The 15,616-nt window shown below is 42.8% G+C and overlaps 1 protein-coding gene across 4 annotated transcripts in view; it reads right to left on the reverse strand.

The window, feature by feature from the left end:
- Positions 1 to 15,616, reverse strand: part of GLOD4 (glyoxalase domain containing 4) — a 99,222-nt gene that overhangs the window by 30,857 nt on the left and 52,749 nt on the right. For all 4 annotated transcript variants that reach the window (XM_069226377.1, XM_069226375.1, XM_069226378.1 and 1 more), the window contains 2 exons: positions 4,191 to 4,335; positions 1,714 to 1,850 (listed from right to left, as the gene is read on the reverse strand). In XM_069226377.1, the coding sequence (XP_069082478.1) occupies positions 1,714 to 1,850; positions 4,191 to 4,335 (282 nt within the window). The remainder of the gene's footprint in view (positions 1 to 1,713; positions 1,851 to 4,190; positions 4,336 to 15,616) is intronic.

Genomic DNA, 15,616 nt, shown 5'->3' on the forward strand with positions numbered 1-15,616 from the left:
CATAGGAGATCCAAGTTACTAGATTAAACAACCCTCATAGTGGGGTGGCATGGAAAGAAGGGGCACAGAGAGGTGACACAAAGATATGACCCATCAGTTTGCCTCAATCGTTGTTGGTTCTTCCATCAGGCAAGGCAGTAAATGACTGATGGTATGTATACATTTGAAGTCAAAGGGGGGAGGAACCAACTGCCTTAAAACTGATAGTCGCAACTTGTAACTTGGTTGCTATTACAATTGAATAGCATGGATTATCTCTGCTTTTTCGAAAGTGGTTCATCCAGATAGGTTTGTAGAGTGCTAAATCCGAAGTGTGTGCAAAGACTCAGTGATGCGGTTGTCCCTGATGCATTTCAGCATAGGGTGAAAGTGACAAGAGTGTAATACCTTGCTAACAACTCATGAAATTGACATTAACTGTGTAGTTAGTACATATTGGGTAATGCCAAAGCTCTTCCCAAGATTAACCAAGGAGGGGGTGCAGAGCATTGTCCATTTTCTTAAGTTAAATGTTCCAACAATGGGCTGAGCAGGGTTACAGATTGCTGCTCCCTACGAAATTCCAATGAAACCACTCACACAGAAGTGGAGGAGGAACAGGGTTAGTCTCATAATTCATAGGAATGCATTTTACTTTAGATGTTTCAGACTGCAGGGAGTGGATTTAAGCAAAGGGAGCTGGTTAGCTATCAATTAAGGCAATACACAGTCTTTTATAAGCAAATGGAAACAAAAGGATGGAATGAGCGAGAAAGAAACTTAAACTGTGCTGTGTGATGCTGCATTGTAGGATACGTTGCCTCTCAAAATCTCACATAGATCAGCCCATGCTGAACAACTAACAACTACAACTTTGACTTTTGAAATCTAATTTCTTGCAACCCCTCCCCTTCCTTAAAGTAGTACATAACTGTAGTGTCTCCTGGGTAACAGCATAGGGACAGACCTATGTGTACCTCTTTTGTTTTTCAGCTCTTGTACTATACTCTGCAGCGTTCCGTGCCTCGCCCCTGTGTAAGAGAGCAGGCCCTCATCAAAACTCCAGTCTATTTTCAGGGACCCACTCTTCTCCCTCCAGACTTCTATGTTCCCCTCCTTGTTGCATCCTCAAATCATGTCTCAGAATTTACTTCTGTCTGTCAGAATCATCCTGCCACAACGGGTTACACTCAGCAATGCCTGTGTTGCATGAGGAAGGGATTACAGCAGTGGCAGATACCAGGGCCTTAGAAATACATTTACAAAATATCCAAAATAACTACTATATTTCTTTCTAACTTCATTCACTGTAAACTGTGCATTGGTCAAAAACAAGTAAAATGGAAGTCCCTCTGCGAGATTTAAAACAGCTTCTATAATCATGTTATTGTCTTTTGAAAATGTGATTTAAAAATATTCTCCACTCCTGTTACTTCTTTCTTCCCCAGAATCACTGCTGTACCCTGGTGTTCTCTGGTGGAAGGAAGAGTCCAGGGTCAGCTCTTACAGATCAAACAAAAAATATTTTGAAATCCCCTCAAAAACTTTTGAAGATCGAATGAGAGCATTAGAAGTTTAGAAAGAAGTGAGAGATCTGACTTTTCACAGTGTCTGTCACCAGCAGATTCAGGCAAACAGGTTTTAAGACCTATCACAACCCCTTACTTTTTTCTCTAGAATGCCAATAGCATTTTTAACAGACATAAAAGCCTCATTACATGCCATATAACTAACCTGATTATCAGCATATCCAAGTAAAGCCCTTTTCTTCTCTTTATCGTGATCATATACTTTCATTCCCAAAAGACCGCACCAGTAGTTCAAAGACTTCTGCAGCTCCGACACTGCCAGGGTTACTTTTTGAACTGGATCTGGAAAATGAACAATGGGGAGTCTGTAGATATTAATGGCATAGAAGATCCTGGATTCATGGTGTCAGTTGGTTACATGTTCACAACTGAGAACGACACAGAACTCTCAGTTTATTTTGGAGGTTGGGAGAATACAGGCGGATGCAGAGAGGAGACACCAAAAATCAGCAAGATTGATAGAAAAATAAGATTCAATCGACCAATGAGTGCATAATCAGATTAAAAAAAAAAAAAATGGCATCGGTACCAATACCAGAACGAATATAATTCATACTTGTGTCCATTTCCTACTACAGATGTATAATGGCATATAAAGTAGCACTTGTGCTATAGCCTAAATTGTGTTACACTAGAAGGACCAAAGGTAAAGAGCACCATAAGCAGACACACAATATACATAGCATGGGCAGAAATGTGCCATGATTTATGTTCCATTGAACATGTCCATTATATAGTGCCAGCAAACATGCAGATCAAACCCTTGCTATTTAATTATCTGATGAAACAGTGGCAGAGGATATACTTTCATTAGTGGCGGCCGGCAGCTCTAGGAGGGAGGGGGGCGGGCGGGAAGCACACACACACACACTCATTCTTTCACACACACACGCACGCACATCCATTAACAACACTCATAACATTCAAACATGCGCACGCACACACACACACAAGCACCCCCCCCCCTTCAGCCTCAGAGGTCCCAGGAGGGTTGAAACTGCTGCCTTCCCTCAGGCAGCAGTCCCAGCCTCGTCACAGAGTGGGATGGGGTCAGTGAGACTGCTGACCCCACCCCACTCTGTGACGAAGTGTCACTGATTGACATTCGCCATGGGCGCTTCATGGCTTAAACCTGAAGCGCCCAGGACGAAGTCAATGGGTGACGCTTTCCTCGTCACCCAGGGGCGGGCCTCAAGGCACCTTTGCTGAGCCAATGAGGTCACGCCCATAGGAGCTGTGACCTCCTCAGCCCAGCAAAGTTCAGCTCAGGGAGCCAGGCGTCTGCGCAAATCGCGCATGTCTGCTCCTGGCTGCCTGACCTGTACATGAAGAGTGTCTGTCAGGCTGACCTTTGTTCAGCCTGACAGACACTCTTCATGAGGGGCAAAAGGTGTGGGGGGGGGACGGAGGGGGGGGGACGTGGCCCATCCGCCCTAAAGGATGGGCTGCGTCTGACTTTCATACTGGTCCCTAAAATATAGTCAAAACTAAGCAAGCGAATAGGGTAATTTTGTTTTGTCACAAAATATGCCATCCAATTGCACAACAGAATAAGTCCATCAAACACTTCTCAGGAATACGTCAACCAAATAACGTCTAAGAGAAAGCACTTCAAGCACGCTTATATGGTGGCACTATAACTGAGTGTAGAAAGAGTGCCCCAAGAAAACAATTCTCAAACAATTCCAAAACAGTAGCTACAACACAACTGTCAGGCTGTCTGAGAGAAGAGAGGATGATGCTGGCCCTACTTGTCTGGAGACCTTATGAATTGCATACAGACAGACAAGGTGCTTTCATCTCTAGCTGCAGCAACTGGGATGGGAGTAGAGGATATTTGTCTTCACTGGCCTGGTCCACACAGTGGTGGTACTCGTTACAATTAGGTGCCTTAAATGTGTGTTTCATATATTTCAACTAAGCATCTGCCCTAACCTTCCACCAGCTACCAGGAACTAATCAGTCATCACAATTTTTCCACGATAGGCTTAGGGCTGAAGTCTAGTGGCAGCTGGGCCAAACTAAGCCACTGAAAAATAATTTAGCAGCAACTTAGACCAGTGCTTCTTAACCTGTGGTCGGGGGAACCCTGGGGGTCCACAAAACCTACTTGGAGGGACCGCGACTGCTTAGAAAATTAAATATTAGCAGATTAATAAAGTGTTGCTAAAGAAGCAAAATATACAATTAAACATTTTTAAACATTCAGTAAATGTGAAGGAAAGTGAAACTGGAAGCTAAAAATTAAGGTAGTATCCTCAGATTTATTCATGGGAGCAGTGCAAGTGCATCAAAAAATACAGTAAGGATGATGAGTGGCCTCAGTTGAATTGAGAAAGGCACACACCGCCCCATTCATTTTATATTTGTGAATGAAATAAAATATTTCAGCATTTATTGATTTGTTTGATAAAGGGTTGTTTCTGTATTTTTTTATGTATTGTTTGCAGTTCAAGTAATTAAAATGCATATGCTAGGGTCACCAGCTTTTAGTAATTACTCAGTGGGGGTCCCTGGGTTCCAGTAATGATTAAGTGGGGATCCACAGATGACAAAAGGTTAAGAACCACTGATTTAGACGTTACCTTGTCTACTCCCCAGCCACTGGCATCCATATCTTACCAGACTTTGGCTGCTCCTTGTTTTCCAGTAAGAATTTATACCCTCCTGGTGCCAAAGTTTCAATGATGCCGCCCGGAGTTTCAGTGAGTGCCCAGCCCAGTTTCCTGGCATTGCTGATCGCCTGGCTAGACTGAATCGTTAGACCCTGACAAAAAGAGAAATAATGAATTTTAATTTTTAAACAAAATCAGTACTGTGCCAGAGGTCAGGGTGACAGCACTACCAACAGACCCCAGTGGCTGCTTCTGTGCAGTTAAGCACGATGTAAAACCTGTGTAAAAGTGTATGATACATGCACACATCGAGCTACGCATCAGCATTGAGAGTCTGCTATTGTCTTTCAAGGGCAGTGTAAAAGGATCTGGAAATTAAGAAAACAGATTTGTCATTATGTGTGTGTGATGTTACACATAGCAAATGTATATGTTTGTTTTTAATTACTGAAATTATTGAGGGAATAAGCTCTGCTTTAGCATTCCCCAGTCTAACACACACATAAATTAAGGCGCAGGAGAAGGAATTACTTGCCTTGGGTTAAACAGTTTAAGGAAGAGGCATCAAAACTTGCACCTCCTACAGTTTACTTACCAGGTCTCATCTATGCAGCAGGTACTAAACTATACGCAGGGATTTTGCTTTCAAATGCACTGGTAAAGAGGGTATATGGCCTCTTACAAAATCCACCACAGCAGGTAAACAGGGAATAGACAGCAAAATTTGAAACAAAAAAACAGATCTTTCATTCCATGTTCAATCCTGATGTTCCCTTCTATAACCGATTATAAACAAGGAACTGGAGAAATCTGCAAGGTGCACACACACCACAAAGACGATCATCAACAAACTTAAATATCTGTTTGTTTCGGTGAGACTTCCATTTCCTTCCAATACCCCTACGTTTTTTCCGAACTGCTTTCATCAAACAAGGCACTTTAAACACTCCCACCCCCTTAGCAGTGACACTCATTCTCAAATAAAAACAACATATTTCAGACTTTATTTAATAAACTTGCTGCCCCAATAAGCTACTGGGAACCACGGCTGCAAAAACGATTTACAACAAATATGGAACTTATGTATCCATGTTTTTTGAGGCAAACACTGATATTAGCTAATGGTATTAGTGAGGAAGTGGTCTACGCTACACCTTGAAACGTGTGTTGAAATTCAAGTTTACCTATTTAGGCCGGTGGTTTGATGCCAAGTACATCACGGATCTATGCCTCCATTCCTGTTTCCGAAAAAATAAGGACCCCGCTAAAACAACCAAAATATTTACACATTTGGATTCATACCCTGGCATCTTGATTATACGTTGATATTGGGTATTGCCCTAACATAATGTTCAAAACTCTTGTGATCGACTAAATTCTGATGTTTGGCCTGCTTTGAAGGCCACTCGATGCTCAAATCTAGCAGCCTGTCATAGATTCATTTTCAACATTCAATCGTTTTACCGCACTATCAACGACAACTCAATCCATGTCTTTTTTTAGAGTTCTTTCGCCCGTACAGGAATGGCAACTACCTATGCAACTACAACCCCCCACAAAACAGGGAGAGGGAAGTCCCAAAAATAACTGTCGAACCATTAGGGCGACCAACTGAGCCACACACTGGGAACAAGAAGCAACACAAAGTAAGCAACTGAATCCATACTTATGACCTTATCTACTTACCACAACCCCACAGGAGCAGATGTGCCTCTGCTCTTGGCCAATTACCGAATGAGACAGTGTCACAAATAAAGTAGACATTTTCAAGTTCACCAGTAAATTACAACTCAAATAATTTCTTTGTCAACAGATCACCAGTACCTAGTAATAATACAAGACAACTCCCACAAACGGCAATGAGAGAACTTGATCTGGAAGTGGTCAACACTAACCAGTCTAAAAGGAGACAATGACTGGGGCAAATACATCTAGATTATTTGCCATGGTGACGTGTCACAGTGTAAATATTTAAACCTGATAAAGAACTACACCGGTAACATAGCTCTTGCAATGCATATCAACACGTAAAAACACAGTCTCAATTTCTGGACAACAGTGTTTAGGTGAAAAAAGTCACACTGTGTTCCCAACTTTTTAGAAAACAGGCAACAGAATTTTACAAAGAAGCAGGATTCAGCCCCCTGATCAATATTTTAATATCCAAATTTAGCAATATTCATAATATTATAGGTATAATAACCTTTCACATTCTTTCAACAAAACGTAAACAATGCAGGTGAATGCTTGAAACAGAAGCGGATATAGTTCAACCAAACCGACAAATTATATTGAAAACACCCTATTTCTCTCTCTAATGTGGCTTCAACCCACCATAGTTCCCGATTTAACATTGACCATGCCCACAGCCTCTCTATGATTCGAATTTTACTGCCTCACAATGGAGTCTCTGCGGAATCATCCCCGAGTTCTACTTTATTTAATATTTATATGTACCTATATTATACCCAATTCCGATCTAGTTTGCTTGTTCAGTTTTGATATCTTCACTTGTGCTGATGACACGCAAATTGTCCCTATTTCTAAAAATTCTTGGGCCATCAAAATTTAATTCCAAGAATGCTTATCTGCAGTCTCCAGCTGTGTTTTTCCAAGCTGTTTGTGACTGAATTCAGAAACAATGCAGTTGCTCCTTTTTGGGCGAATTCATTCATCCTTTGACAAATGACTGATAGCTCTCCTTCTTCTGCCCTATACCCTCCTTGGTCTAATCAGTTAAGAATCTTGGGGTCGTGGTAGACAGATATCTATTGATAGATTTACGGATGTGACTCAATCGCTATGTAGGTGAGGCAAATGTTACCTCTTGTTTTCATATATTAAAAATGCTTATTAAAAGTTCTTCCTTTCTCTCGGTGCAATGAAAGTTACAACCCATTCACTTGTTATGTCTATGGTGGACTATGGACATTTTCTGCATCATGATATCCCGCTTAAATATCTTACTCAAGCGCGCACGAGCGACCAAATTGCGGAGGCGTTTGCGGAATTCTACTGGGGACTATACGGGGCTGAGGATCCCGGTAATGCATCTCCGGAGGCCTTCCTAGAGGGTGTAGCAACTACTTCTTTGACTGAGAGAGAGGCGACCTCTTCCGCCCTATAAGGGCGGAAGAGGTCATATCAGCAATTTCACGTTTGCAGGTCGGGAAGTCAACTGGCCCTGATGGTTTTTCTGCACTTTTTTACAAGACCCTCTGTGTGGAACTTGTACCGATCTTAGTTCGACTCTTCAATTCCTTTCGACAGACGGGGGCTCTCACAGCCAGTATGCGGGGTGCCACTATTGTGGTTATTCCGAAACCGGGGAAGGATCCAGAGGAATGCGCCTTCTACAGGCCGATTTCCCTCTTGAATATCGATGTCAAATTGTTCACGGGCATACTGGCACGCCGGCTCAATTACTATATGCCGGGCCTTGTAGATCCCGACCAAGCAGGATTTATTCTGCATAGGCAGTGTAGTGATAACACTAAGAGACTGCTTCATCTATTGGATAAAACCGATCGCTCACACAGGGAGGCGCTCTTTCTCTCTATTGATGCCGAAAAGGCGTTCGATAGGGTCCATTTGCCATTCCTGTTCAGGGTGCTTGCACGATTCGGATTGGGCCCGGGTTTCATGGCATGGATCCGTTGCATCTATCAGGCGCCTCGGGCGGCGGTCCGGGTCAACGGGACGCTCTTGTTGCCGTTCTCAATACAAAGAGGGACCCGGCAGGGGTGCCCGCTGTCGCCTCTCTTGTTTGCGCTCTATATGGAGCCCGTGGCACAGTGGCTTCGTAATAACCCTCAGATCATGGGGGTGAAGTTTGGGGGAGATGAGCACATCATTTCATTGTACACGGATGATGTGATTCTTACCCTGGCGGAGCCCGGGACCTCACTGCTCGTACTAATGGAAATATTAGATTAATTTGGACGGGTCTCAGGATTCCAGATGAATATGTCAAAGTCGCAGGCCATAAGCAGGTTTACAAGTGTCGAGCATGAAAGAGATCTGAAGGCCCGATTCCACTTTATATGGTCTTCCTTAAAACTCCTGTACTTGGGGATGGACTTAGGGCCCACTGTTGCTCGTACGGCAACGTTGAATTACACGAAACTGACTAGGGAGTTGCAGCGCGACCTAGAGACCTGGGGGAGACTTAAACTGTCTTGGCTGGGCAGGGTGGCGGCGGTGAAGATGTCCATCCTACCACGCGTTCTGTACGTGTTTCAGGCATTTCCGGTGGCGCTCCCACCACGGACAATTGCAACCCTCCAAACAGCGGTCCTAAAATTTATTTGGGAGGGAAAGGCGACACGGTTACCACGTCGGGTCTTGTATCGCCCTAAGCAGGAGGGAGGATTGGCGGTCCCCTGCCTTCTACGATACTTTCAGGCAGCACAATTGCGTTTTTTACTAGAATGGAGGCGCCCGTCTTGCGAGAAACATTGGTGTTTCATGGACCAAGCGGTGGCGGGTTCCCATATATGGAAGGAGCCCTAGCTCCGGCGCCGTCATAGAGCATGGGGTTTGTATGCATACCCGGTCACGGAAGTGTCGATGAGGGTATGGGATGTGGTAGCCAGCAGACTGGGCCTGACGACATTCTCGTCCCCAATGTCTCCCTTAGGGGCAAACCCAGATTTTGGCCCGGGCCTGCAACGGGAGGCACTACGCCGTTGGTATGAAGGGGGCTGCAAAAGGGTTGGATACCTTTTCGATGAGCAGGGGGTGATCTCCTTTGACCAGATGAAGGAGGCATATGGCTTTACGGAGGCGGTTAGGATGATGTATTACCAAATACGGCATTGGGCCATGTTGCCAGCCAATAGAGCATTAATAGACAGGCCATTAACACCGTTCGAAAAATGGATCTTAGTGAAAAAGGACGATAAGCAGGTGATTTCGGAGCTCTACGGTCTCCTAAGGGGGAAAGCCCGTTCGCCTAAAACTAAGGGCCAGCTGAGGTGGGAGAGGGAACTGGAGAGAGAGCTCTCTGGTGAGGAATGGGAGGGCATTTTTTACAGGACTCATCACATGGCCTACAATGCGGCAGGCACAGAGACAGCCTATAAGGTGGCCTCCTACTGGTACTACACCCAGTAAGGATTCATGCTTGGGATCCCACTAAGTCTTGCCTTTGTTGGAGGGGCTGCGGGGGCGGAGGGTTGCTTCTGCATTTACTATGGCATTGCCCTAAGCTTCATCGGTATTGGGAGAATATTATGGACACTATTGATGCGGCGTTTGACACTCAGATCCCCAGATTTCCTGCGTATACTTCGCTGGGCCTGCCTAACCCGCTTACTTTCCCCCTGAGATCACTGAAGGGACGGCAGATGGCCTTGGCCTTGAACGCGGCACTGCAGCTGCTGTTGGCCGTGTGGGGGACTGACAAGATCCCGACAGTAATATCATGGCTTCATAAGCTTTGGTTCATTCTCGTTATGGAAAAGCTCACTTTGGCTTCACAGCGGTGCAGTGGCGAGTTTAAGGAGCTCTGGCTACTTTTCTTACAAATACTGTCCACGGAGTTCACAGAATTGACATGTCCGGCCTACCTAAGGGTGTTGGAGTTGAATTGAGCGGAAGGGAGTGTGTGAGCAGTAGAGATTTGTATGGGGGACCAGGGTTACATCGGAACAAGGCTTGGGATCGAGTGAAGGCTGTTTGTCGTGCCAGTAGCAGGGAAACAATGTTAAAGTTTTGTTTATGTTTATTGTCATTATACATGGAGCATGCCTCATTCCACGGCAACTTTACTATTTTGATGCACTGCATATGTGATGTTTATAATTGAAAATAATAATAAACAGATTTGATCCATACATATCTTACTCAATCTCTTAACAATATAGAAGGCTGCAGGCAGACTGATTTTGAATCTTCTTAGGTCTACTTGAATTTCCCCTTTCTTGCTGAGGTGGTTTGGGGTGCAGGGTCTGTGGCAGGGCAACTGTGAAGCACTGCTGGTTTTGTTACTTGAGGATGATATTGCAGCACCGCTGAAGACCTGGCCCCCAGTCACAAAACTGGCCCCCACCACTGCAAAACCGTCTCCCACCCTTCCAGGAAAATGCCTGATGCCCGCTACCACCAGTCCAGCTCTGCATATGAGAAGACTGCAGGTCAATTACGAAGTAAAATACTGAACAATTATTCACTGACCATTATACCAGAGAAAATCCTGACGCACAAGAAATCAAATTTACAGAAAGTGAGCATATTCCTCCACTAAGATGAGGAGAGGACAGAGTATTAAGAAACCACAAGTGAGAGACTGTTCTTTTTATGTTTCTGCCATGCCTTTTTAATGTTACTTTTCTGCCCTTTTAATGTTACTTTTCATCATACTTTTGGCATGAGGAGACCACGCATGACATATTAGACCCTTGTGCAATTATTTAGCTCTTTCCCATAACCAACTGTTTATTGATACATCCACACCTGTATATCTTTCCATCCTACTGAGTAGACTAGGGCAACCCTTTCGACTAACTGTGATGGTCAGGAACAAACTTAAAATACGTAATTAGCACAAGTGATGTTCTTATTTTTAAAATGAACCCATTTACCATGCAGACAACCACCAGTATTGTCTTTCACAAAGAGTTAAATCTCTACAGGACCGGAGATTAGACATGAGTATCATTCCTCAAAGACTACTGCTCCAATACTCATACTTTCAAAGAATCTAGGACTAGGTTAATGGTAATATTGCATGCCTCCCTGTTGTTGCTCCTACTTTTCATCTAAACATACAATAATTTGACCTGATCACACTCTTCACTATAATACAAAACATGATCTATGATAAGCCTGCAAACGCTCAAATAATGTTGCAAGAGGGTGAACTTGAAGGATCTACTCCACCTTCCCAAGATCAGAAAGAGACTGATTGTTTAAGGTTTGGCAAGCACATGGCCTACTTACAGGACTCTCTCCTGCCCACAAAAAAAGACAAAGCCTTTACTGTGTTAACATGAATTTGTCTCACTTGTAGAGTAAGCAGACCAACTGGGCAAAACCAGAGTACAACTTCTTTTAACATTGTCATGGGCAAGATCTACTTTCTTCTAGTACCTTAATTAAATAGTACAAAGTTAGTACTTGCTGCATGAAGGCCTGTCATGATAACCGTAATTCAATCCTGTTATGATAACCCTAATTCAATCATACAGGAAGGGTGTACACAGAGGCAGGACCCTTTGCATGCCCCTCTCTGTCCTCTTTATAGTAAGGCTTGTTACAACATCCAATATTAAACTATCTACCATTGTTTGCAGTGATATTGCCTCTCTGTAAGTCTATATTTAACTTGATATTTCTTCAAAGAGCTTTACAAGTACAAGTACAAATGTTGAAACTTTAACTTTTACACTCATCCACTGTAACCTTTTCATGGTTACATAATCATTTTCTTATGCCTCTGCTCAGCACATGTATGGGAAGTGTCTCTTCCTTTAGCATGCACTAGACTACACTGATTGCTTAGATACACTGATTACTCAAACAAGACATGGAACAGTGATTTATCCTGGTGCTCATACCACCACTTCATCCAGACATAACATGATACATTTGTAGGTAATTCACCCTCTGTCTGACCACCAATATAACAAGTAGAACAGTGTTAATCTCCATCTGTACGCCTCTATAGTAGACCAGCCACCACGGGGTATGATACAGTGAGAGCTACCAAAGTTTCTTTCAATTGACTAATATTGCGCTAGTTGCACAGACTACTCTGAGTAAGGCTGACACAGACAGCAACAGGTCCATGTTTATTTCACTGAAGTTTGCGGAGCAAATACAGATATTTACAATGGTTATTGCCCTCATGTAATTATTTTGCTTACTTATAGCCTAAATATTTCTTTATTTCAAATGGCCTTATTTATTTAACTGAGTCAATAGACCTGAGCTATCAATTCATGAAACACTGTGTTCCACAGAATAAATATTAGGATAAGAGCACATAATAATTTTGAAATGATCCAATTTCATGACAAAATATTATGCTAAAATGCTGTATGGGATGTTTGATATTCTAAAGACACAGATGTGTGCTAGACAACATTTGTTTCAGAGATGAGCACAGCACACTATGGGCACAAGACATTTACCTTTTATGTGCATTCTGTATCAATTAATTTAATTGAGAAGTCCCTAAACGTTTTCTTTAATTAGTTCACAACCCTGGAAAAGCCCAGGCCTTTTGGACAAACAGGCAAAACACATGTTGTCAAAAACACAGCCATTGTACATAATTTTAACAAAACAGTATTGTAATTGTATTTATATAGACTTTACTACCCTTGAGGAGGCGTTGAAGCATTTATCGGCGAACAGCACGCTACTCCGGATACCAAAGAATTAGAGATGAATTAGTATAGGGACATACAAGTTGTTATTTTGAGGAGTGGACATGTGAGTGTTATTTTCATTGAAAAGGATAAAGGAGGGAAGATTCTAGATAGTGTTATTTGGGAGATCGTATTAGTAGCTGAGGTTTGGGAAGAGTCAAACAAGGGATAGAAGAAGGAATAATATTCCCTTTAGGGGCTATTGGGGAGATCATAGTAGTGCAATGAGGTTTGGGGTGAGTAAAAGGGGGGGGGGTGCAGGAGAGAATAGTCTAGGAAGTGTTATTTTGGAGATCATGTAAAAATTTAGAGTAGTAAAAATCGTTTGGCATGAGTAAAGGAGGAATAACAAAGGGAAGAGTCAAGAAAAGGCCTTAGGGAAATCATAGTGCTTGAATGGGGTTTGAGATGGGCGAGAGAGTGGGAGATAGAGGATATATTTAAAGAGGTATAGGATAAGGTAGAGTAGCACATTGAAGGAAGTTGAAGTTTATTTTCCTTTCTTTCCACAGTAGGAGTGAAGTAATATATATACATATATATATATACACAAAACTACATAGAAATTGTATATATGTATAAGGAAAATAACCAAGAGATATAAAATTGTATTGTAAAAAGTTCCATATGTGCATGTGTGGACAGTAAGAAATTTAGACTTTTAGGTGTTGCTGGACAGGGTGATTACCAGGAGGCAGGTGTGCTTAGAACAAATGTAGAAGCCGTTTTTAGTTTTAATGCACATAAAAGGGAAATTAGAGTCTTATTGATGAAAAGTAAAGGTACCACAGGTTTAGAATAGCTGTAATGTGACAATGTAGTTTAAACACACTGGAATGCTAGGTAAACCTTTTCACAAGGGAGGGGGCATGACATGGCAGCCAAACATGGCAGACATGCCTAGATGAGCTTGGTGAGGACTAATCCTCCATCTCAGAGAAGGGACTTTTAAGCACAACCTGTAGTATTGTGAGGGGATGGGCACCCAAAGTGAGCACCAGCAGAACTTACCACTAGGCATACCAGGTTACTAAACAATAAATGCTAGATTTATTGTCTACTGAAACTCATCATCCTCGAATTAATACACAACACTGATGAAGTGCCTCTGGCATTGGCAGATGTGTCTAGTGTTGCCTGGTGAGATTAAAAGGGCCCTTCTTGGGACTAATGTGAATATAAGATAAGTGGAGTCTCGCCAGATCATTACAATCAGAGAATCTTGCAAAAGCCCCTAGGACAAAGGTCTTCAAACATTTTGCTTTGAGGTCCATAAGCAAAAGTATTTTAGTTCAGCCCTAACCCCCTCAAAACTTTATGGTAAGGATTGGGAGAGTGGTAGAGACCCGGCTGAGTGCAGATCATTTCATGGGTACTTTTTCTGTCCTGCATAAGCCTCACTAAATCTGAGACTTAAAAACCGCAAATGCATTGACCCAAAGCAGTAACTGACCCAAAATACTGCTCACAATTATTAAATAGTTTTGAGTCCCTCATTATTCTGTGCCAATGATAGGTTGAGGCCCTGAGTAAGAAGGAGTCATCTCTGCCATTTTCACCCCTTCCCTGCCACCTCTATGAGGCCAAACTAAGGTGTCTTCTCGGTTTCAATTTTCCCCTCTCTTGAGCCATTACTCCGAGGCCCACAGCATTACTGGCATAGTTAAGTGTACACCGGGCACTAATGCGAGCAAGGAAGGATAGCAAAAAGCCTTTTATGGGCTTAAGTTGGCTCCTGATACCACCTGGGCATGGTGCCACTGTACTTGCAGCATCAATGATACTTAATGTCCCTTTGTATTAAAGAAAAAACAGCAAGAGTTACTTGGGCTCTAATGTTAGCAAGGACAATGGGCGCTGTGCGGCAACTATAAGTGGGTGCAGTGGCCACTTACATCCTTGCCCCCTATATCTGCTGCCCTAATAGTAGTGATTGCCCTTTAAGGAAAAACAGCCCCCAATGTATCCCCTTCCTTGGGGAAATGTCTCTGAGGAAGCTGTCTCTGTCTATTTGCAAACAAAAAATAAGCTCCAATAATGTGCCCTTATTCTGAGCCATATCTATGGCACTATCCATGGCTCTCGCTCCTTTCCTCTTTCTCCTGGGCTATTTCACTGAGGCCCCAAGGTTCTAGAGGATTAAGGCTCTGCATCTGAATGCAGCCCCGTTACCCCCCTCCATGCCGTCCCCTAGACTCACCTTCTACAAAAACAGTTGTCCCTGAACACAATGCGGACACTGGGGAGCAGCCTCCTGAAACAGAAAGGTCGGGGTGGAAGAGAGGTAAAGAAGAAACCGACCTTCTTACCAGCCTTTAGTTGATGGAGTCACTTAAAGCTTAATGGTGACAAAAATGTATTATTTTTAAGAGGTAATGTAAGTGTGTTTTCAGCTGAGTTCTAGAGTAATGGAGACACTTAAAAAATGTTTGCACTATGTACAGTCTGATTACTAATTTTGAAAGCACTTGTTTTAGCTCAAGCACTACATCATTTTGTGGCAACCGTAATGAAGACACTTACAAAAATACCTGCACTACATAATCAGAGTGCTAATCGCTAAAATGAATATTTTGAAAGCACTTGTTTCATTTCAAACACTAAATTTTTTTGTGGCAGCTTAACATATTGTGCATGATACTGTTATAAAATAAAGCTGCTAACAGTGCTTTCTGTCAATGGCTGTGACCTCACAGCACTGTAACAGTACAATACTTTATTCCCCACTGCTCCAACTAGGATTCATGTCTGTGCTTCTCTGGTTTCACATACAGACTTCTGCAGGGATGGGATTAACCAACTGAGGTTTCAAGTAAAAGTGTACATTTCCCACCATTAGTTTAACTTGTATTTATTTTTAATTTGAGTGCCTTATTTTACATTCAGCACCTAAAAGGTACTTATTGAGGCATTTACACCTCCCTGGGAATGCAGCCCCAAAGCTTGACCTCTGATCGAATATCTCAAACTAAATAGAATTTCTTCCCTGGTGCAAACGAGAACGGTATACTGTGCGCCCCCAAAACGTCTTGATGCATTACTCCTCACTTGATCTTAG

The sequence above is a fragment of the Pleurodeles waltl genome, chromosome 3_1, assembly GCF_031143425.1.
Source record: "Pleurodeles waltl isolate 20211129_DDA chromosome 3_1, aPleWal1.hap1.20221129, whole genome shotgun sequence".
In the NCBI taxonomy this organism is placed as follows: Eukaryota; Metazoa; Chordata; class Amphibia; order Caudata; family Salamandridae; genus Pleurodeles; species Pleurodeles waltl.